The sequence below is a fragment of the Oculina patagonica genome, chromosome 5 (genome assembly GCF_052425735.1).
Source record: "Oculina patagonica isolate OP01 chromosome 5, crgOcupat, whole genome shotgun sequence".
NCBI classification, from domain to species: domain Eukaryota; kingdom Metazoa; phylum Cnidaria; class Anthozoa; order Scleractinia; family Oculinidae; genus Oculina; species Oculina patagonica.
Window position 1 is genome coordinate 2,830,519 of NC_135762.1, and position 16,802 is coordinate 2,847,320.

Genomic DNA, 16,802 nt, shown 5'->3' on the forward strand with positions numbered 1-16,802 from the left:
ACACACTAAAGTCAGCAATAAAAGATGGATGCGGCTGATAACGTCAACTCCACTGCGAATGAGACTACCGGTTTCGCTTGCCTGCTGTACCAAGAAACAATCGTGACACAAGTCACAAAGACTATCGCGTACTGTATAATCATTCTGCTTTCGCTTATTGGCAACTCTATCGTCATATTCACGGTCTGGCGAAACAACAGTATGAGAAGCGTCACCAATCTCTTCATTGGAAACTTGGCCGCAAGCGATCTACTTATAACCTTTTTGGGCATGCCAAACATGATAACACAGCTGTATTTAGGATATAGGTGGATCTTTGGTGCGGCGATTTGCAAGATTGTTGTCTTTTTTCAAAGCGTCTCCGTGGCCAGCTCGATCCTGACTCTGTTGGCAATTACATTTGATCGTTTTTGGGCCATCATTTTCCCATTCAGGAGGCGCCCTTCATTCTTCGCAGCCAGATTCGTGCTTGGAGCCACCTGGGCCATTTCTCTATCCGTCATGGCCCCTTTTCTGTACGCCCAAAGGGTCATTGTTGGACCTGAAGGGTACGAGATATGCATCGAAGATTGGAGCCCTGCCTTTAATCCTGTCACAGCAGCAAAAGACTACACGTTAGTTCTCTTTATAACACTATACGTCTTCCCTTTGCTAACGATGGTCGTAATGTATTCAATCATTGTCTCTAAACTGTGGCGAAGGCAAATACCAGGATTTCGCTCGAGTCGAGACGAGATCAGAAGTCGAGCCTTAAGGAGAAAAGTCGTTAAAATGTTAATAACAGTAATAACTCTGTTTTGCGCCTGTTGGCTTCCTCTTTACGTCTACCAATTTATCTTCTTCTTCGCCTATCACAAAATGCCGTGTTTTGACTCGTCGATGAGCTTTTATTTCACATCGCTTTTCTTAGGACATGCTAACTCGGCTGTAAACCCATATCTGTATGCACTGTTTCACAAAAAATATCGAGAAGGGTTTAAAGCTGCTTGGACCTGTTCTACGATCCCTGCAGACAATTTAGGGTTTAGTAGGACTTACAGCCGACGCCGGAGCTCGTCAAATACCACATGGCTTACAAGATCTAACAGATCTACGATGGTCGAACGTAACCATGGAAACGAAAAACGCCGATACAGCACAGTTACGAGACCAAACAGAGCTACGATTGTCGAAGCTAACCATGGATTCAGTGGAAAACGCCGATTCAGTGCTGTTGCCGTAATGAATCAGTTCTCTATGAGGAATTTTGCACCAAAGAAACTGTCTAAAGATTTGAAGCCTGCCGAGCCTTAACAATGGTCACATACAAAGCTTAAAAACTTTGGCTTAGCATCTTAATGAAACACGATCATTCAATATGTTTCTGACAAATTCTATATAGGCTTCTGCAATGGTGTTGAGACCGGTTGATGCAACACTCCGGAAGAATGGGTTCTCCTGACAATTAAAATGAGTTTGACCAGTCCTTTAAAATCATAATCTTAGCCATCGAGTGAACAATGGTATAAAATATATTATAGATACATAAAATAGATATATATTTATTAAGAAAGCCATGGCACAGTACATTAAATTCAGTGTCTTAATTGACGTTGCACAAAATTGGCTTCAAATTAAAGGGAGCGGCCAAAAAATAGTTTATTGACGTAGAAAAACACCAGATATATATAATAAACCAAGATGAACCTGCCTCCTCAACAGAATATCCTCAGCGATCGCGAGCGACTGGGTACGAGGCAAGATATGGACCAAAGATGGCTAAGATTGAAGAAGATTTAGGTGGATCGAGAGCTTAGAGTTTTTAAAGCTTTTCTATCGATCTGTGACGTCCTATGAACATGTTGCTTCTTACATAGAAAACAACTAAGATAATAGAGTGGGTTTTAACTGACCATTCACAAATGACGCTAACAATCCAGTTAACCGATCCTGAAAACTCAAAGCAAATACGTGTAGATTGCGCGAAGCGCGGAAAACGTATGTGAGTGAGTCACGATTGGTCTTGGTTGTACCTCTGATTCAGGTTGAGGAAATGGTATGAGCTATCTAAACCAACCACTAAAGGTAGTAATGCAAAATCAAAGCAAATGCAAAATACTTTCGACACTCACGTGAAAACCGCTCTAGCTTTAAACATGTCTAATCAAAAGAGACATTTAATACTGATATTTTTGCCCTTCCTTGAAGTTACAAATAGTGAAACAATGGGAAAACTGATGCAATGAACAGTTCTGAATAAAAAAAATCCGTTCAGTTGATTTCTTGACCGATCAGTATCTCAAAAACATTTTCATTGGTGTCACATCCCATCGATCCTGACAGCCGCCGAAAATTCTTATTCAAATTAATCAATAATGGCGTCCATAAATATAATAGAAAGTGGAACTAAGACATTGAGAAAGAGAAAGAAAAGTGTGTATGTGTACCTCGTGACTCTTTTGCTTAATCTTTGAGGAAAGAATTAATAATAGAGTAAAGTTGTTCTGACAGATACTTTCGTTGTCTTGTCTTTTATTTGTACAACACATACAGAGAGCCATGTACCCTAGTAGAAAGAAACTGTCGTTCTTCTTTAGTTTTTAGGTTTTCCTGTCTAGAATTTTCAGCAGGGGCGGAGGATATAAACGAGGTCTGGTACCGAGTAGCGATGCTCTCACAACTTGCAACGCACTCAATTCACGATGTCAGCGGTTTTTGGACGATAATGCAACAGGCAATCTTTTCCCGCGAAATGAAAGCTATGGCAATCACGACTACCATGCCGTGGAATCACTTATTATATAGGGGTTCAATTCTCTTAACTAAAAATCTAAAAGCAGTGTGTTTATCCGAAAATTTCGTCATCGTCGCGTAGTTATAAGAACGCAGAATTTTGTGATGCCGTGCTACTTTTTAGTGCTGAAAAGCAAATGATTGTACCACGATTTTCAACTGGCCCACATGGGGATTGTAAATGAGGTAAAACAAAGAACGACCAAGTCAACAAACAACCTCGAAACAGTAGAGCAAGAACAATAGCTCTGAACGGCGCGGGAATATTCTATCGCCACGTGCACGTTTTCATTACCATTTCCGTGATGGTTTTATTTCATAACAAACACCACATATTGACACCAAAAACCTTTCCGGAGAAATTTTCGCTGCTTTAAGGTCGCGGGGGATACCTACAGCATGAATAAATTCATGAAGGGAAATTTTGCTTGACCTGCATCATTTAAAACGTTTATTTCTCAGCTGTTATGGGTGCGATTAAGCTCAAATTTTTCACAGACACAAAGAAATGATGAAAGATTGTGAATGTCGTCTTTTATTTGATAGATTGTATTTAACGGCGATGTTATAGCCTCGTGAGTGCCAAATTGGGAAAAATATGATTTTGTGGCAGAGTTTGTGGAACGAGTAGGAGACAGCACACTGTGATCTTGTCAAAAACTAATCCGTCAATACCTCTAGAGTGTCATAACAGAAGCGGATTTTTTAATTGCGCACTTAGGAAAGTGCGCAAATTTGAATTTAATGTCTTCTACCTCTTTCTAAAAGCGCTCTTTTAAAATTCCGCTTCTGTTATGACACACTTCAGTATTCATAGTTTACCTATCTGCAGTGGTAAGTCATGAAGTTCTGTATCCGTGCTGTATTCTCTGCCACAAAATTGTCGGAAAAGTCCAAACTTTGAGATTTCCGAAGGTGTCCCGACCTAAATACGATCATTTTGCCAAGGAGAGATGTAATTAAGGTAATTATATTCCACGCTTTTATGGTGAGAACAATGCGTTTTTAAATAGGACACGATTGTTTATGCCGAATATTTTTGTGATTACTCTGAGTTGCAGAAATATTCAAATTTAGATGAAAATAAGCTCAAACACTTCCTACAAACTATATGAACGTATATCGCTAAGTGTTGTTTTAAATTGGTTAAAATATCAAAGAAACAGGGATTTTTTACAAATCACGCGCACGCGCCCATATTTTTGTCCAGTCATAAATATCTCGTAAAGTTGTCGATGTCAGTCGTTGTACTTCGTGCATACGCTTTAAATAAATGCATAATGATGAGCCTAAGGTGTCCCCCGCGACCTTAAAGACAAAAGTTAGAAAACCTTTTTTTTTTCACTAATATAAAAAAAAAAATCAAACTCTCCCACTGGTCCCATGAGCCAGCGAATATTGTTTAATAAGTACTTCATGTTTAACTGTGTTATCTGACATTTCCATATTACTTCATATTTGACAAAATTTAGTGTGTTTTGGTGCATTTTTATTAGTAAGGACACTTTGTGATGCCTGTCATGAGGAACGCGCATCTCATTAGCGTTCAATCCTGGACATATCTGAGAATACCCCAAGAAACGACTAATGAGATGTGTTAATATCATGACTTAATGGGCTAAAAGGCGGTTTGGAAATTAATACCCCCAGAGGAAGCCTTGAATCATTATTTCCTCAGATATAAACGGCACAGCTAGGAACTGTAGATACTGCAATCATGCAGACGTATACACAAAGGTCCAGTTTAACCCTCAACAGACAATAATAAACAAAAATAATTAACTTGACACTGAAGTCATATATCAACATCGACATCCTCTGAGTAACGGTTAAAACTTTAATTTTTAATCGATGATTTCCTTGACAGCTTACATGAAAAGACCATTCGTATAACAGTATTTCAGACTGTCAGAATACGAGTTTTTTGCACAACTGAAAAACAAGTAAATGGGTTTCCCGAATTTCGTGTCAGTCCAGGCCTAGTATACAGGCGTTTGTCTCCTGTGTTCGTAAACTTATTTCTACTTATTCTCATTTTTCTATTAAGAAAATAAATAAATAAAATAAATGACCTTTATTTAGACATGGTGAGGTTTAAAGCTATAAGCTTGTGAGGCCGTGTATTCCCGATCGAATTGGAATTTGAAAGTGTTGGTTTTTGTGGAGGGAGGAAAACCGGAGAACCCGGAGAAAAACCCTCGGAGCAAGGAAGAGAACCAACAACAAACTCAACTCACATATGACGCCGGGTCCGGGAATCAAACCCGGGCCACATTGGTGCGAGGCGAGCGCTGTCACCACTGCGCCATCCCTGCTCCCCCAAGATTCGTTAAAGTCGCGTTAAAGTCAATTCGTTAAAGTCGCGTGTCTTCCCAAAAAATAAGTCAAAAACAAAAAAATAAATATTCCTTCAAAGTATAGAGCCGGTACTGAGGGAATTTTAGTACAAGATCGAGGAGCACTCTGTCGATTTCTTAAAACTCCCACCCCCTCTACAGTTATTCTAATATGTATCTGTATCATAACCATGATAAAGTATGGAAAATTGCCCTCCTTTGTTCTGCAATAAACGTTCCGGTTTGTCGTATTCAACAATTTGACCGTTTTCCAAAACCAGAACACGATCGTAATCTATAATGGTGTTCAATCGATGTGCAATTGTCATGACCGTGCAATGTTGAAATTTTGTTCGAATAGTTTCTTGAATTAATTGATCTGTTTTGTAATCGACGTTGGCCGTTGCTTCATCCATGACAATAATTTTGTCCTTCTTCAATAAAGCGCGAGCCAGACACAGAAGTTGTCTTTCACCGACGCTGAAGTTTGCTCCACTTTCTTTAATATCCTCACCCAGTTGTTGAGGTAACTTTTTCACCGTGGACTTCAAACTCGCTTCCTCTAATGCATCCCACAATTCCTTGTCTTCGTACTCCTCAAAAGGATCCAAATTCAAGCGCAGTGAGCCATTAAACAGAACAGGATTCTGGGTAATGACTGACATCGCTCGGCGTGAGCTTTGTATGTTAATGTCACTTATATCGACGCCATCAATAATGACATGACCAGTCGGTTGAGGCATGCGAAACAGAGCTGAGACCAATGACGACTTGCCAGCTCCCGTGCGACCAACAATTCCAATTTTCTCGTGTGAATCAACAGTAAAACTGACATTTTTAAGTATCTCTGGTGCACCCTCATAGTAGACTAGGCCCAAGTTCTTCAGTTGTACTCGACCGTGCTCTGGCCAGCCATTTGGAGGTTGGTGATGGCACTCATACCCAGGCTCTTGCTCAATGTGCGCATATGTGATGACACGTTCTACAGACGTCATGTAATTTTCAACCTCGGAGCACTGTCTGACGCCATACTGTGACGTATCAACTGCAAGTTGGAGGGTGTAGACAAGTGACAAAGCAGTGATACCTGATAGCGAAGAGCCATATAATAGAAATCGGTAATGACTTGATATTGATCCACTGAATCATTGATGACAGTAAATTAAACCCCATAGTCCCCAAGTATAAGAACCTAGATTTTTCCAACTTAGCCTTAATAGGTTCTTATAGAAATCGGTGTTTAGTGGGATTTTAGGCTACTTAGGTTCTTAAATAGGTCATCTTAATATGATAGGGGGCACTAGCGATCAGCACAGAAAACAACTACAGGGCATATATATGTGATATGGAACTGAATATATTGCTGTATTAAATAATTATCTAGAATAGAGTTAATTAAGATGATAACCATACAGTAAATTTATTTTTCCAAAGTACTAGAATGCATGTCTTCCATGCTGCAGTGTCAAAAAATTGCTGTGTTACATTTAATCTGTGCCTTCATTTTTGTACAATAATTATAACAACCTATTGAAAATTTTAGGCTAAATAGGTTCTCATGAAAAGGGGAATTAAAATGAAAATTTAAGCCTAACACGTTCTTCAATTTTAGTTCTTATACGCGGGTTTTTACTGCATACCACAAACGTGTTGTGCAAGTGACAGGACAGGAAGGGAAAGATCATGTTCATAAACCATATTCAGACCCGTTTTTTTGGACCTTCCGTCGGGGTATGTGGGTTCTGTAACCCTATGTAACTTCCAGAATATTTAAGCAATCACAAAAAACTTATAGGATGTATAGTATGTCCAAACATCTAACTTTTGGTATACGTCACGTTGGATGAAAATAATAATAATAATAATAAAGTATTTTTCGTTTGTCTCACGACGTACGTAGTCACGTGTGATGGAGATCGCGACGTTTCGACTGCACACTGCTAGTGTTCATCAGGCGATTAGGTCGACTGGTTGTGCGTGAACTTATAAAGCACGCTGTCGCGCTGTGATTGGTTGGTTTTCAACAGCTGTGATTGATGCATTTCGATCCTCGCTGTTTCTGTGTCCTGTTGTTCCCTCAGCGGTCCGCTGTCGTACAGTTCTCCTGTTGTTGTGTCTTTTGATCGTGGGCATCCATGCTTCAGGAATTTCAATTCCATTATCCCTGTTGATATTATTAGGGTGAAGTCTTATGTGAATTGCCTCTTTGACACTGCATTTGTACCAGTGTGGGTCACGATCAATAAAATTTACCTCATTCCAAAGCGGTTAGTGTCCGGTGTTCTGCAACGGCGGAGGTCTGGGTACGGGCGAGTCGGATGTCCCAGTCGGATAGGTCTTCCCGTCTCACCGATGTAAACTTTGCCACATTCACAGGAAATCCTGTAAACAACGCCATCTTGCTTAGTGGAATCAACAACGTCTTTCGGCCGTACTAGGTGTGATCGTAGTACTTTCAGTATAACGGATCAATCTACGAACAACGAGAAGGCGCAGCCATGGAAAGCCCGGTTTCCGCTGTTATTGCTAACCTCTACATGGAGAGCTTTGAGGAGCAGGCTGTAACTTCATCATCCTACAAGCCTAAGATATGGAAACGCTACGTAGACGATACCTTCAGTGACTATCTTGGATCGCGAGAACGTTGATAGCTTCTTACAACATCTTAACATCAAGCAGCCTTCCATCCGCTTCACCATGGAAACAGAGAGTGACAGCAAACTCGCCTTCCTTGGCACCGCAGTTTCGAGAGAACCAGACGGCCGCCTCACCACCAGCGTATACAGGAAGCCTACGAACACTGATCAAAACTTAGCGTATGATTCACATCACCCTCAATCAGTAAAACGCGATATTGTTAAGTGTCTTTACGAGCGTGCTAAACGCCTCGTAACAAAACCATCTGTTATCTCCAAGGAGAAAAAACATCTGTCATCTGTTCTTGTATCTAATGGTTATCCTTTTTCTTTCTTGCAGAGGATCACCAAGACCAGAAAACCGAGCACCAATGCTGAACCCGCGACCGAGTTTAAATCCACTGCGGTTTTGCCCTACGTCAAAGGCCTTTCCGAACAACTTCGCTGCTGCCTACAACAACAAGGCGTGCGCGCTGTTTTCAAGTCGGAAACCACACTACGATCACACCTAGTACGGCCGAAAGACGCTGTTGATTCCACTAAGCAAGATGGCGTTGTTTACAGGATTCCCTGTGAATGTGGCAAAGTTTACATCGGTGAGACGGGAAGACCTATGCAAGACAGGATCAAAGAGCACGACTGGGACATCCGACTCGTCCGTGCCCAGACCTCCGCCGTTGCAGAACACACCAACAACACCGGACACTACCCGCTTTGGAATGAGGTAAATTTTATTGATCGTGACCCACACTGGTACAAACGCAGTGTCAAAGAGGCAATTCACATAAGACTTCACCCTAATAATATCAACAGGAATAATGGAATTGAAATTCCTGAAGCATGGATGCCCACGATCAAAAAAACACAACAACAGGAGAACTGTACGACAGCGGACCGCTGAGGGAACAACAGGACACAGAAACAGCGAGAATCGAAATGCACCAATCACAGCTGTTGAAAACCAACCAATCACAGCGCGACAGCGTGCTTTATATAAGTTCACGCACAACCAGTCGATCTTATCGCCTGATGAACACTAGCAGTATGCAGTCGAAACGTCGCGATCTCCATCACACGTGACTGCGTCGTGAGACAAACGAAAACATTTTTATTATTGTGCTCTACGATGATAAATGACCACAGCATTTTTTAAGAAAAAGAAACTTTAAAAACATAACGGGAGTAGAAAACGAGTTACCTGAACCAGACTTGGTAGCAATTGCTAGAAATACTACAAATGCCACAAAAAAGACACAGATCACGTCAAGACGGACACCTATCCATCTCATGGTAGAAAGAATCGAGAACCAGGTACGATTGTGATCATCTTGATATCTAAAGAGAAATAAATAACCATAAAAAAAAAAAAAAAAAATTGCGTTTGTTGTTAAGTTAGCGAGTGTGATTTGATCCTCTTTCAATTGGCTGACATCTCACCGCTGAAAGCAATTTCCCCCTCCCTCAAAACCCTGTTTTCTAGTATTGTAACAGTAGGTTTGTCGGTTTGTCCTCACCTTTGCTGGGATAATACTTTGTGTTTTTATGATGTCAGCTTTGATGCGGTTAAATTACACTTGTGGCAAATGGTATGTCTTGTTTCAACCGGATCCCAGCAAAGGGATCTCAACCAAAGCAACACATGTACTTTATAAACGAGTTGTGATAGATTTAGAAGGAGCAAGATACATAAAGACCTTTGAAATGCTAAGTAGCAGTTTTCCTAACCGCCAAAATATAATGAAAAATTACGGCTATTCAAAACGACAAACCATTTTCAAATGGAATCTGCTTCTAAAGTGAACTATTTGTCAAGGCTTGGGAATACAAGAAATACTTAAAATACCCCCCACTGGCGAGTGTTTCAATAGTAGCTTTTAAGTTTTTTCTCTAATTTTTTTAGAAAAACGGGAAACCACAAAACAATTCAACAAATTGTACAAAGTCAGAGATCACAAAGATATTCTACAAACCTGTATAATGCTTTCAGAAAGTCATCTTCCCTCTTATACGCCCGAATAGTCACCACTCCCATCAACGTGTCGCTAAAGTGGGAAAGGACTGGGCTTCGATTTATTCCTTCCAGTCGCCTCAGATCACGTGACGTTGTTAGATAATATCGCCCAATCAAAATAAAAATGATCATGAGCGGGGTGGCCGGTAGGATAACCCAGGGGTTCAGGATAGATGGAAAGACAATTGCTCCAATACAAAACAGAATGATTTGTACAGCATCCAGGAATACGTCTGGTAACAACTCATCCATGATGCCAATATCACGAGAAAACCTGTTTAATACTCGTCCAACAGGATTAGTGTCGAAGAACAAAACCGTAGCTTTTAACACTGCTGAAAGCATGGAGTCGTGAAGGCGCTTTGAGGAGTTTATAAGTGCGTTGAAAAATACTGCTGCTCTAATGATGGACAATAGCAGTGCTCCAGCCACTAGACTACCATAAATGTAAAGATCCTCAACTTGATGCTGCCGGTCATGTGATCGACTGGTCAGATGAAGTAACCACCAATCAGGAAGGATGAGTGTACCTGAAATAGTAGAAATTAAAGGAAAGAAGAAGTTAAACAAAAATGTAAAAAACCTTTTAGCAAAATCCATAAACCAACCTTGAACGATGAAGAAAAAAGTAACCATAGCTACAGCCAGAATACAATGCATTCCAGCTTGTATGAAGTGCCAGTATAAATTCCACGATACAGATCCAATCACGCGATCTTCCTCAGCAATTTCCAATCTGGCAAATTCTTCCTCTGAATTTTTTTCATTTGCCAAGATGTCTTGAATTATTTGTTTTTCCATCTGCATGGGAACGGGTTTCTCTCCAACACTTTGGTCGATGACATCAAGATCAAAACCAGTTGAACGCAATGACGGAAAATCGCCTCTTGCTAAAATTGAGCCTTCTTTCATTGCTACAATGTGTTTGGCATCTCTCAGGACCTCGAGATTATGAGTAATCATCAGTCGTGTTTTATCTTGCAATAAACCATTGATACATGTATTGAAGATATGATGCCCGACCTTTGAGTCCACTGCACTTAATGGATCATCCAGCAGGTAGATATCAGCATTGGAATACACTGCGCGTGCTAACTCGACACGAGCCTGCTGACCACCACTCAGAACTATCCCACGTTCCCCTACAACTGTCATATCACCATCTGGAAACCTCAGCAAATCTTTGTTCAGGTCACATGCCTGTAACGCCATGCGATATCTCTCTGGGTCAAACGGCTCGCCAAACAAAATATTGTCCCGCACAGTACCAGAGAACACCCAGGGCTGCTGACTAACCCAGGCTATTTTTCCAACACACGATGTCTCACCGTTTATGACTGGAATTTCTCGTAGAAAAGAATACAGTAGAGAAGACTTGCCACAACCAACCCGACCAGTGATGAAAATCAGGTCACCCTTGTTTACTGTCAAACACAGAGATTTTAATGTTGGTTTATTCCGATTGCCAGTCCAACTGCAAACGACATTTTCCAGTACAATGACAGGGTCTTTGTGAGAGTGCATATGATTCCCCGCGAGTTCATCAAAGCCTCCACAATTGATACTTTTGGCGAATCGTGTATTGTTGCATTCATCATTTCTACTTTTTGCAAAGGTGTCCTGTAGATATTGGTGTATGTTGTCACTGTTGTATTCAAGTAAACCCTGGATACGATTTAGAGCCGTAGCAAAATCTGCCAAAACGTTCACATTTTGAGAGATATTCCATGAGACGCTCAACCTTAGCGTACTTATCAGCGATAAAATCATAAAAGTATTATACGAGGTGAGTTCAGTTCCCGTGGTTGCCAAGGTAACCAAAGAAATAAAAGCAGCAATTGGTGTACATGTGTACTGTAGAGATGAAAAGGTTGCCAATATTGCTGTTTTCCATCTGATTAGTTTGATTTCTTGCCTGAGAGAAAACAATTAATCTAAAAATTATTAAAGAACTCGGATTAAGTGTCTAGTGTCTTTTTAATTATCTGTCTTTTGTTTGCGTCCCTACAAGACTTTAGGGTGAACAATTAATTAGAAATGTGGAAGCGCTTGTGATTCCTCTTTTCTGGCGCTTTCTATTTTCTAAATTGGTTGTTATTTGAGTCCGTTCCAGGGGTTCCATGTTCCCCTGTTCCGGACAAAATTTCCCTTGTGTTCCCTAAAAGTATTTTGTCGATTTTTGTGATCCCTGTTCCCTAAAATATCAGAAACACAGCTTTTGCTCCCGTGTTGCCAGCTTTATTTTCCTTATGTTCCCCTGTTCCCAATTAGTTTACGGCCTGGCTTCCTTGCTCCCTGAAACCCCTGGGAGGGGCTCTTATTTCGCCCCCGTTTTTAATTCCTCGCGAAGCGCGGCCGAAGGCCGAGCGTAGCGGGGTGTATAATTTTGTCCCTCAAAGGGCTCAGGCCGGATGAAATCTCGTGTGGAGTTTACGGTCATAGTATATATATTTGTGAGCTTGGTGTGTGGCGGAAATGACGTCACACGGCCGCGCGCTGGTGGCCTAATGGTGTGGGGCGTCGAACTTGAAATCAGATCTTCGGGACTGAGGGCGGGGGTTCGAATCCGGCTAGGGTTTTTTTTTTTTTTTTTTTTTTTTTTTTTGTGGGTTCTCGGGAGGCCCTGCGAGTCACGTATTACTAGTTTAAAATATTTGTTTCCTCTGTTTCAGTGGCATGCATGTAAACTAGCTATCTCGAAGCTAAATGCATGACCACTATAAAAAAACAAGATTTACATTTACACCTTCGTATTCCTTGTACTCTTTCCATGAAGGGCCACTCCCAGGCATACATCTTGACGGTACGAATTCCAGAAATGATGGAGTTCATAATATCGACACGCTCATCCGCCACTTTGGAGATTTTTGATCTTAAGGTAGCGCATACTCTTCCCATCATACCGTAATACACTGTAAGGGTCACTAGAAACATCACACCTGACAAAGGTTTCCAACCAAACAAGTAGAACATCAGTAACGAAATACAGCACATCTCAAACAGGGCTTGAATTATTAGACCAATGCCTATCACTGTGTTTTCAAAGCGTTGTAGGTCAGAGGCAATGAGATTGATAACATATCCACTTGTTACATTCGCTATATCTGCTTGCCTAAGACAGAGAACCTGTGAAATGAAACGAAAACTACAGGTTGTTTGTGACATGACATAATGGTATTTAAATGAGTTGATTTTCTAGTACCAACTGGAGTGCTAGAGTAGTCAGTTCTATTTGTTAAGTTAACTCACTGGCCATATTGGCACTGTTTGTCTACTGTTCCAACAATTCCTTTTGTATTGTGTTGCCTAATGGCTTCAGATGGGGCTGCCCTCTCACGCGTACCTCATGCGGGCTGTGGCAGGTTCTCTGTATGATACTTTGTATGTTTTTCTAATGCAATCTTTCAATGATTGCTATGAAATTAAACGGCCAAACCTGTGTCTAAAAAGATCCCAAAATGGGAATGTTTTGCTCTTGTACCAGCAAATAGAGCTCAGCCAAAGCAACACACGCATATGTAATTTACAAATGAGTTGTGATTAATTTAGAAGGAGCAAGATACCTAAAGGGGATTATTTATTTCAAGAAATAAATGATTTTATGTAGCTTTTGACGTAATCATCTCTCAGCTTCTGGTTGGGGAACTGCCTGCCATCTGGGATATTGCTTCATGGGTTCCAAGCGAAGACAATATTCACCTCCCTTCACAACCTGTTTTATTATTTAAGTTCGGATAATTTACGAAAAGCTGAATAAAAACAGATTGAAGTTCACAATAAGATACTTATACTACAATGATTTTGTCCGATTATTTTTTCTTACTAGATTAGATTTATTTATGGCAAACGTTGCTCTCACCTTTTTGTAAACAATTCCAATCGTTGCTGATTTCCATCTAAGAGCCAACAGTCGAGAATGAAAACCAAACTGATGAGCACAAATAGCACGCACAAAAGAACTCAGACAGATTCCAGCAGCGTAGATATAAGCCCACCAGGACTCTTCAAGAGAAGGCTTCATTAATTCCGGTAACAGCAGGCTCAGGAACACCGGTTGAAGAACATTACAAACGCCAGGTAGCAAACCTACAGTCAAAATGAACATGTAATCAGTGCAAGGAAATGCTCGTATGATCGCTTTCAACAGCCGATATCCGTTTGAACCACTCTTGTCTGAGACGTGGCCTGTTGTTTCTTCATTCCATGTTTGCTGGAGCTTTTCAGTCGACGTTTGTGTTTTATCCTCGTCAAGTAAAGGAAACAAATCATCGTTTTCCAGAGGACGCTTCTTGCCAATGGCAAGAAGCTGTCCCACCCACCAGAATGAAAGAACGGAAAAGATATTGGCGTGTTTCTTGGGATTCTCCTTGTGACTTGGTTCTGACTCCAGACGATCGTATTCTGTAGCCATCTTCAGTTTTATTGGTGGAAATCTGATGAATGGTAAATGGGATATTAACGCTCAGAAAGATTAAGCTTAGTGCGATTGCAAGCTTAAACATTTACGCGAACCAACTTAGTGAAATATTAGGTATTTTATATAACATTACCAGGGCCGTACCTACCGGGGGGGAGGGGGGAGGGGGGCAGTTGCACCCGCTATGAAAACTAAATTTCTAACAGTGTTTGATTTTGGTGAGCAATTTCTTGTAGCAATATTAAATTGGAGTTTGCCCCCGCAGCGGAGTTTAGCCGAGTTTGCCCCCGCAAACATAAATCCTCGGTACGGCCATGAACATCTGAGTGAAAGCTTCATAACTAAAGGGTAAAAGCAGAATTCTCTATACATAACTAGTGTATTCCTTTGCAAGAGTATTTCTTAAGACATTGTCGTGAACCTGTTTCGTTTCGGACATAAGTTATCGAACCGTACGAAAATGTGAAATTGGCGCGCTAAATAAATTTAATATTAAATCAAGTTTCGCTCTATTTCCTTTATATCATTTTCTATAAGCCAAAGAGGCTTGCTATAAGCTATAGCAGGCCTTTTTAGATAAGGAAAGAAGGAAAAGGTTATTTATATATTTTTGCCTATTCTGGCCCTATGAACAGTTTTGAGTTTTATTTTAATCAATTTTTTCAACGTTAACATCCGCGCAGTTGTACTTGTTGAAGGCCCAGTAATACGGGCGACATCTCTTTCAACTTGTCTCATTGTCTCGCCACATTATTGAATTGCTTTGCAAGTTACAGCAGCACGTTGCGCGAAGTAGACATGAGTTCAACTTTCTGCAACATGTTGCCGCAACTTGCAATACGGGAGGTAATAATACGCGCAACAGCACCTCATAAATTGCAATACGACAATCGTGCATTACAACAATGTTGCAAGACAAGTTGTAAGAAAATGTTGGCTGTAATTTGAAACCACCGCTTGGCAAAAAGGAAAAAATGTGGTATATTCTGAATTATAAATAAAGCAGCGCTCGTTAGTCGTGACTGTATGTTACGACGAAATTGAAGCTTACCTCGGACAGCTGAAGTTCCTAGAAATCGATAACAGTTCATGATCCGTGGTCTGCCTTCTAACTATCAGTTAACAAACGAGTTTTTTGTTATTTTATTAGCATAATCCAGTAGCTAATTGGCAAACTTGCAATCTCATTGGTTACGCAGATGCTATAAATAAATTGATGGACAGCCATCGAAGAGTGAGCGCGGTTTTTTATGCATCATTGAATTGCATGAAAATATGAAATGTTTCCAACTCGCATTGATCATGACATTCTATATATCTAACAGTCAGACAATGGGTTTGGCCAAGACAATACTAATACCACACGCTATCCCTTTTTGTCGACTCTGACACTGCTCATCTACTTTATAAATGTTCTAGCTGGTCGACTTGACTGTCAAGCCGTGAAAAGTTTAGTAAGCAAACACATAACAATAAACATTCGAGTTATTAATAGCTTTATTTCTACCAGTCACTCTTGAATACTCTTTACAGGATCATTGATCGATGCTCAGTATAATGGAACCTATAACTGATAAGGGTCTTGTTTGAATTTAGTAAGCCGGTTTGTTTTGAAAGACATTTGTTTTAAATATTTATAAGTAAACTGGTATTAACAGAGAGTTTTGACCTTCAGTTTATCCGGCTCTCATTTTCTCTCACGGAGCCCGCCAAAACCACTGAAGCAAATAAAATGTATTTCTTAATCTAGTGCCAGAGGCGGCGGAGCGTTTTGGAACGCGAGGGAGCTGAGACTGTCCCAAAAATACTCGGCTGCTTTTCATATTTGGAGCAACTTTTTTCAGTTCTAGCAACTTTTTGTTTTCTGGCCATTCTTTAGACCGAAGATTTCCGAAGATTCCCCGATTGTTGTTCGAAGGGCATACGAACGTTTCCAATCACTTTTTGGAACTGTTTTTAAGATAGACAAACTTTCCCGAAGACTTACAGGAAGACAAAAACAATCTTGACAGTTTGTGGACCTCTACTAGTGGCGCTCTGGAGATAGGAGGTTTGTTTAAAGTCCTACAACATATTACTTCCCCCAAAACGATCCTGTTGAAACGATTTGTGAAAAGATCACGAGACGAAATATCTTGACAAACCAATTTTATGCTACTCTCGTGATATTTTCGGCACCAAAACGTGGGGGGGGGGGGGGGGGCTAAGCACCCCCAAAATTTTACTTTGGGGGGCTAGAGCCCCCCTCACCTTGCTCCGCCGTCTATTAGCCTGCGTAGCTGGCGTACGCAGGCTACCGTCTATGAGTGCATTGTTAACGTTGTGACAAGTCACAGGAACATATATAGCAGGGTCATAATCAAGAGCATCAAAACATATCGTTGGTCTGCATATCGAGTCTTAGCATGACTCTTTTCACAGGCTCACGGGAACTGGCATATTGCTGGCAGAAGGTAGTCGCAAGGTTTGACTGTAAAATGACTTTAAACAGTATTAACCGATTGACTCCTGAACCGGCCTAAACCGGCCGTAAAGGATCCGGGCATTTGTCCCGCTTGTGACGTCATCACCTTTAACCCAGAAAGGCGACATCAATGTTTAAATTCTGAAGCTGAACAGGACCTTTCCAA

The 16,802-nt window shown here is 40.8% G+C and overlaps 2 protein-coding genes across 4 annotated transcripts in view; one reads left to right on the forward strand and one right to left on the reverse strand.

The window, feature by feature from the left end:
• LOC144654171 (QRFP-like peptide receptor) lies at positions 1-2,493 on the forward strand. The gene has a single exon (XM_078514264.1). The coding sequence runs from the start codon at positions 25-27 to the stop codon at positions 1,291-1,293; it is 1,269 nt and encodes a 422-aa protein (XP_078370390.1). The 5' UTR covers positions 1-24; the 3' UTR covers positions 1,294-2,493.
• A 2,180-nt stretch (positions 2,494-4,673) lies between these two features.
• The window catches only part of LOC144654852 (ATP-binding cassette subfamily C member 4-like), a 57,012-nt gene continuing 44,883 nt past the window's right edge, over positions 4,674-16,802 (reverse strand). The window contains exons 1-7 of one of the 3 annotated variants that reach the window (XM_078515075.1): positions 15,224-15,277; positions 13,615-14,188; positions 12,502-12,881; positions 10,364-11,670; positions 9,715-10,285; positions 8,943-9,079; positions 4,674-6,195 (exon numbers count right to left, since the gene is read on the reverse strand). In XM_078515075.1, the coding sequence (XP_078371201.1) occupies positions 5,276-6,195; positions 8,943-9,079; positions 9,715-10,285; positions 10,364-11,670; positions 12,502-12,881; positions 13,615-14,166 (3,867 nt within the window). In that variant the 5' untranslated portion in view covers positions 14,167-14,188; positions 15,224-15,277 and the 3' untranslated portion in view covers positions 4,674-5,275. Of the gene's footprint in view, positions 6,196-8,942; positions 9,080-9,714; positions 11,671-12,501; positions 12,882-13,614; positions 14,189-15,223; positions 15,278-16,802 lie in introns of those variants that run through there. The other 2 variants (XM_078515073.1, XM_078515074.1) reach the window with 2 other exon arrangements.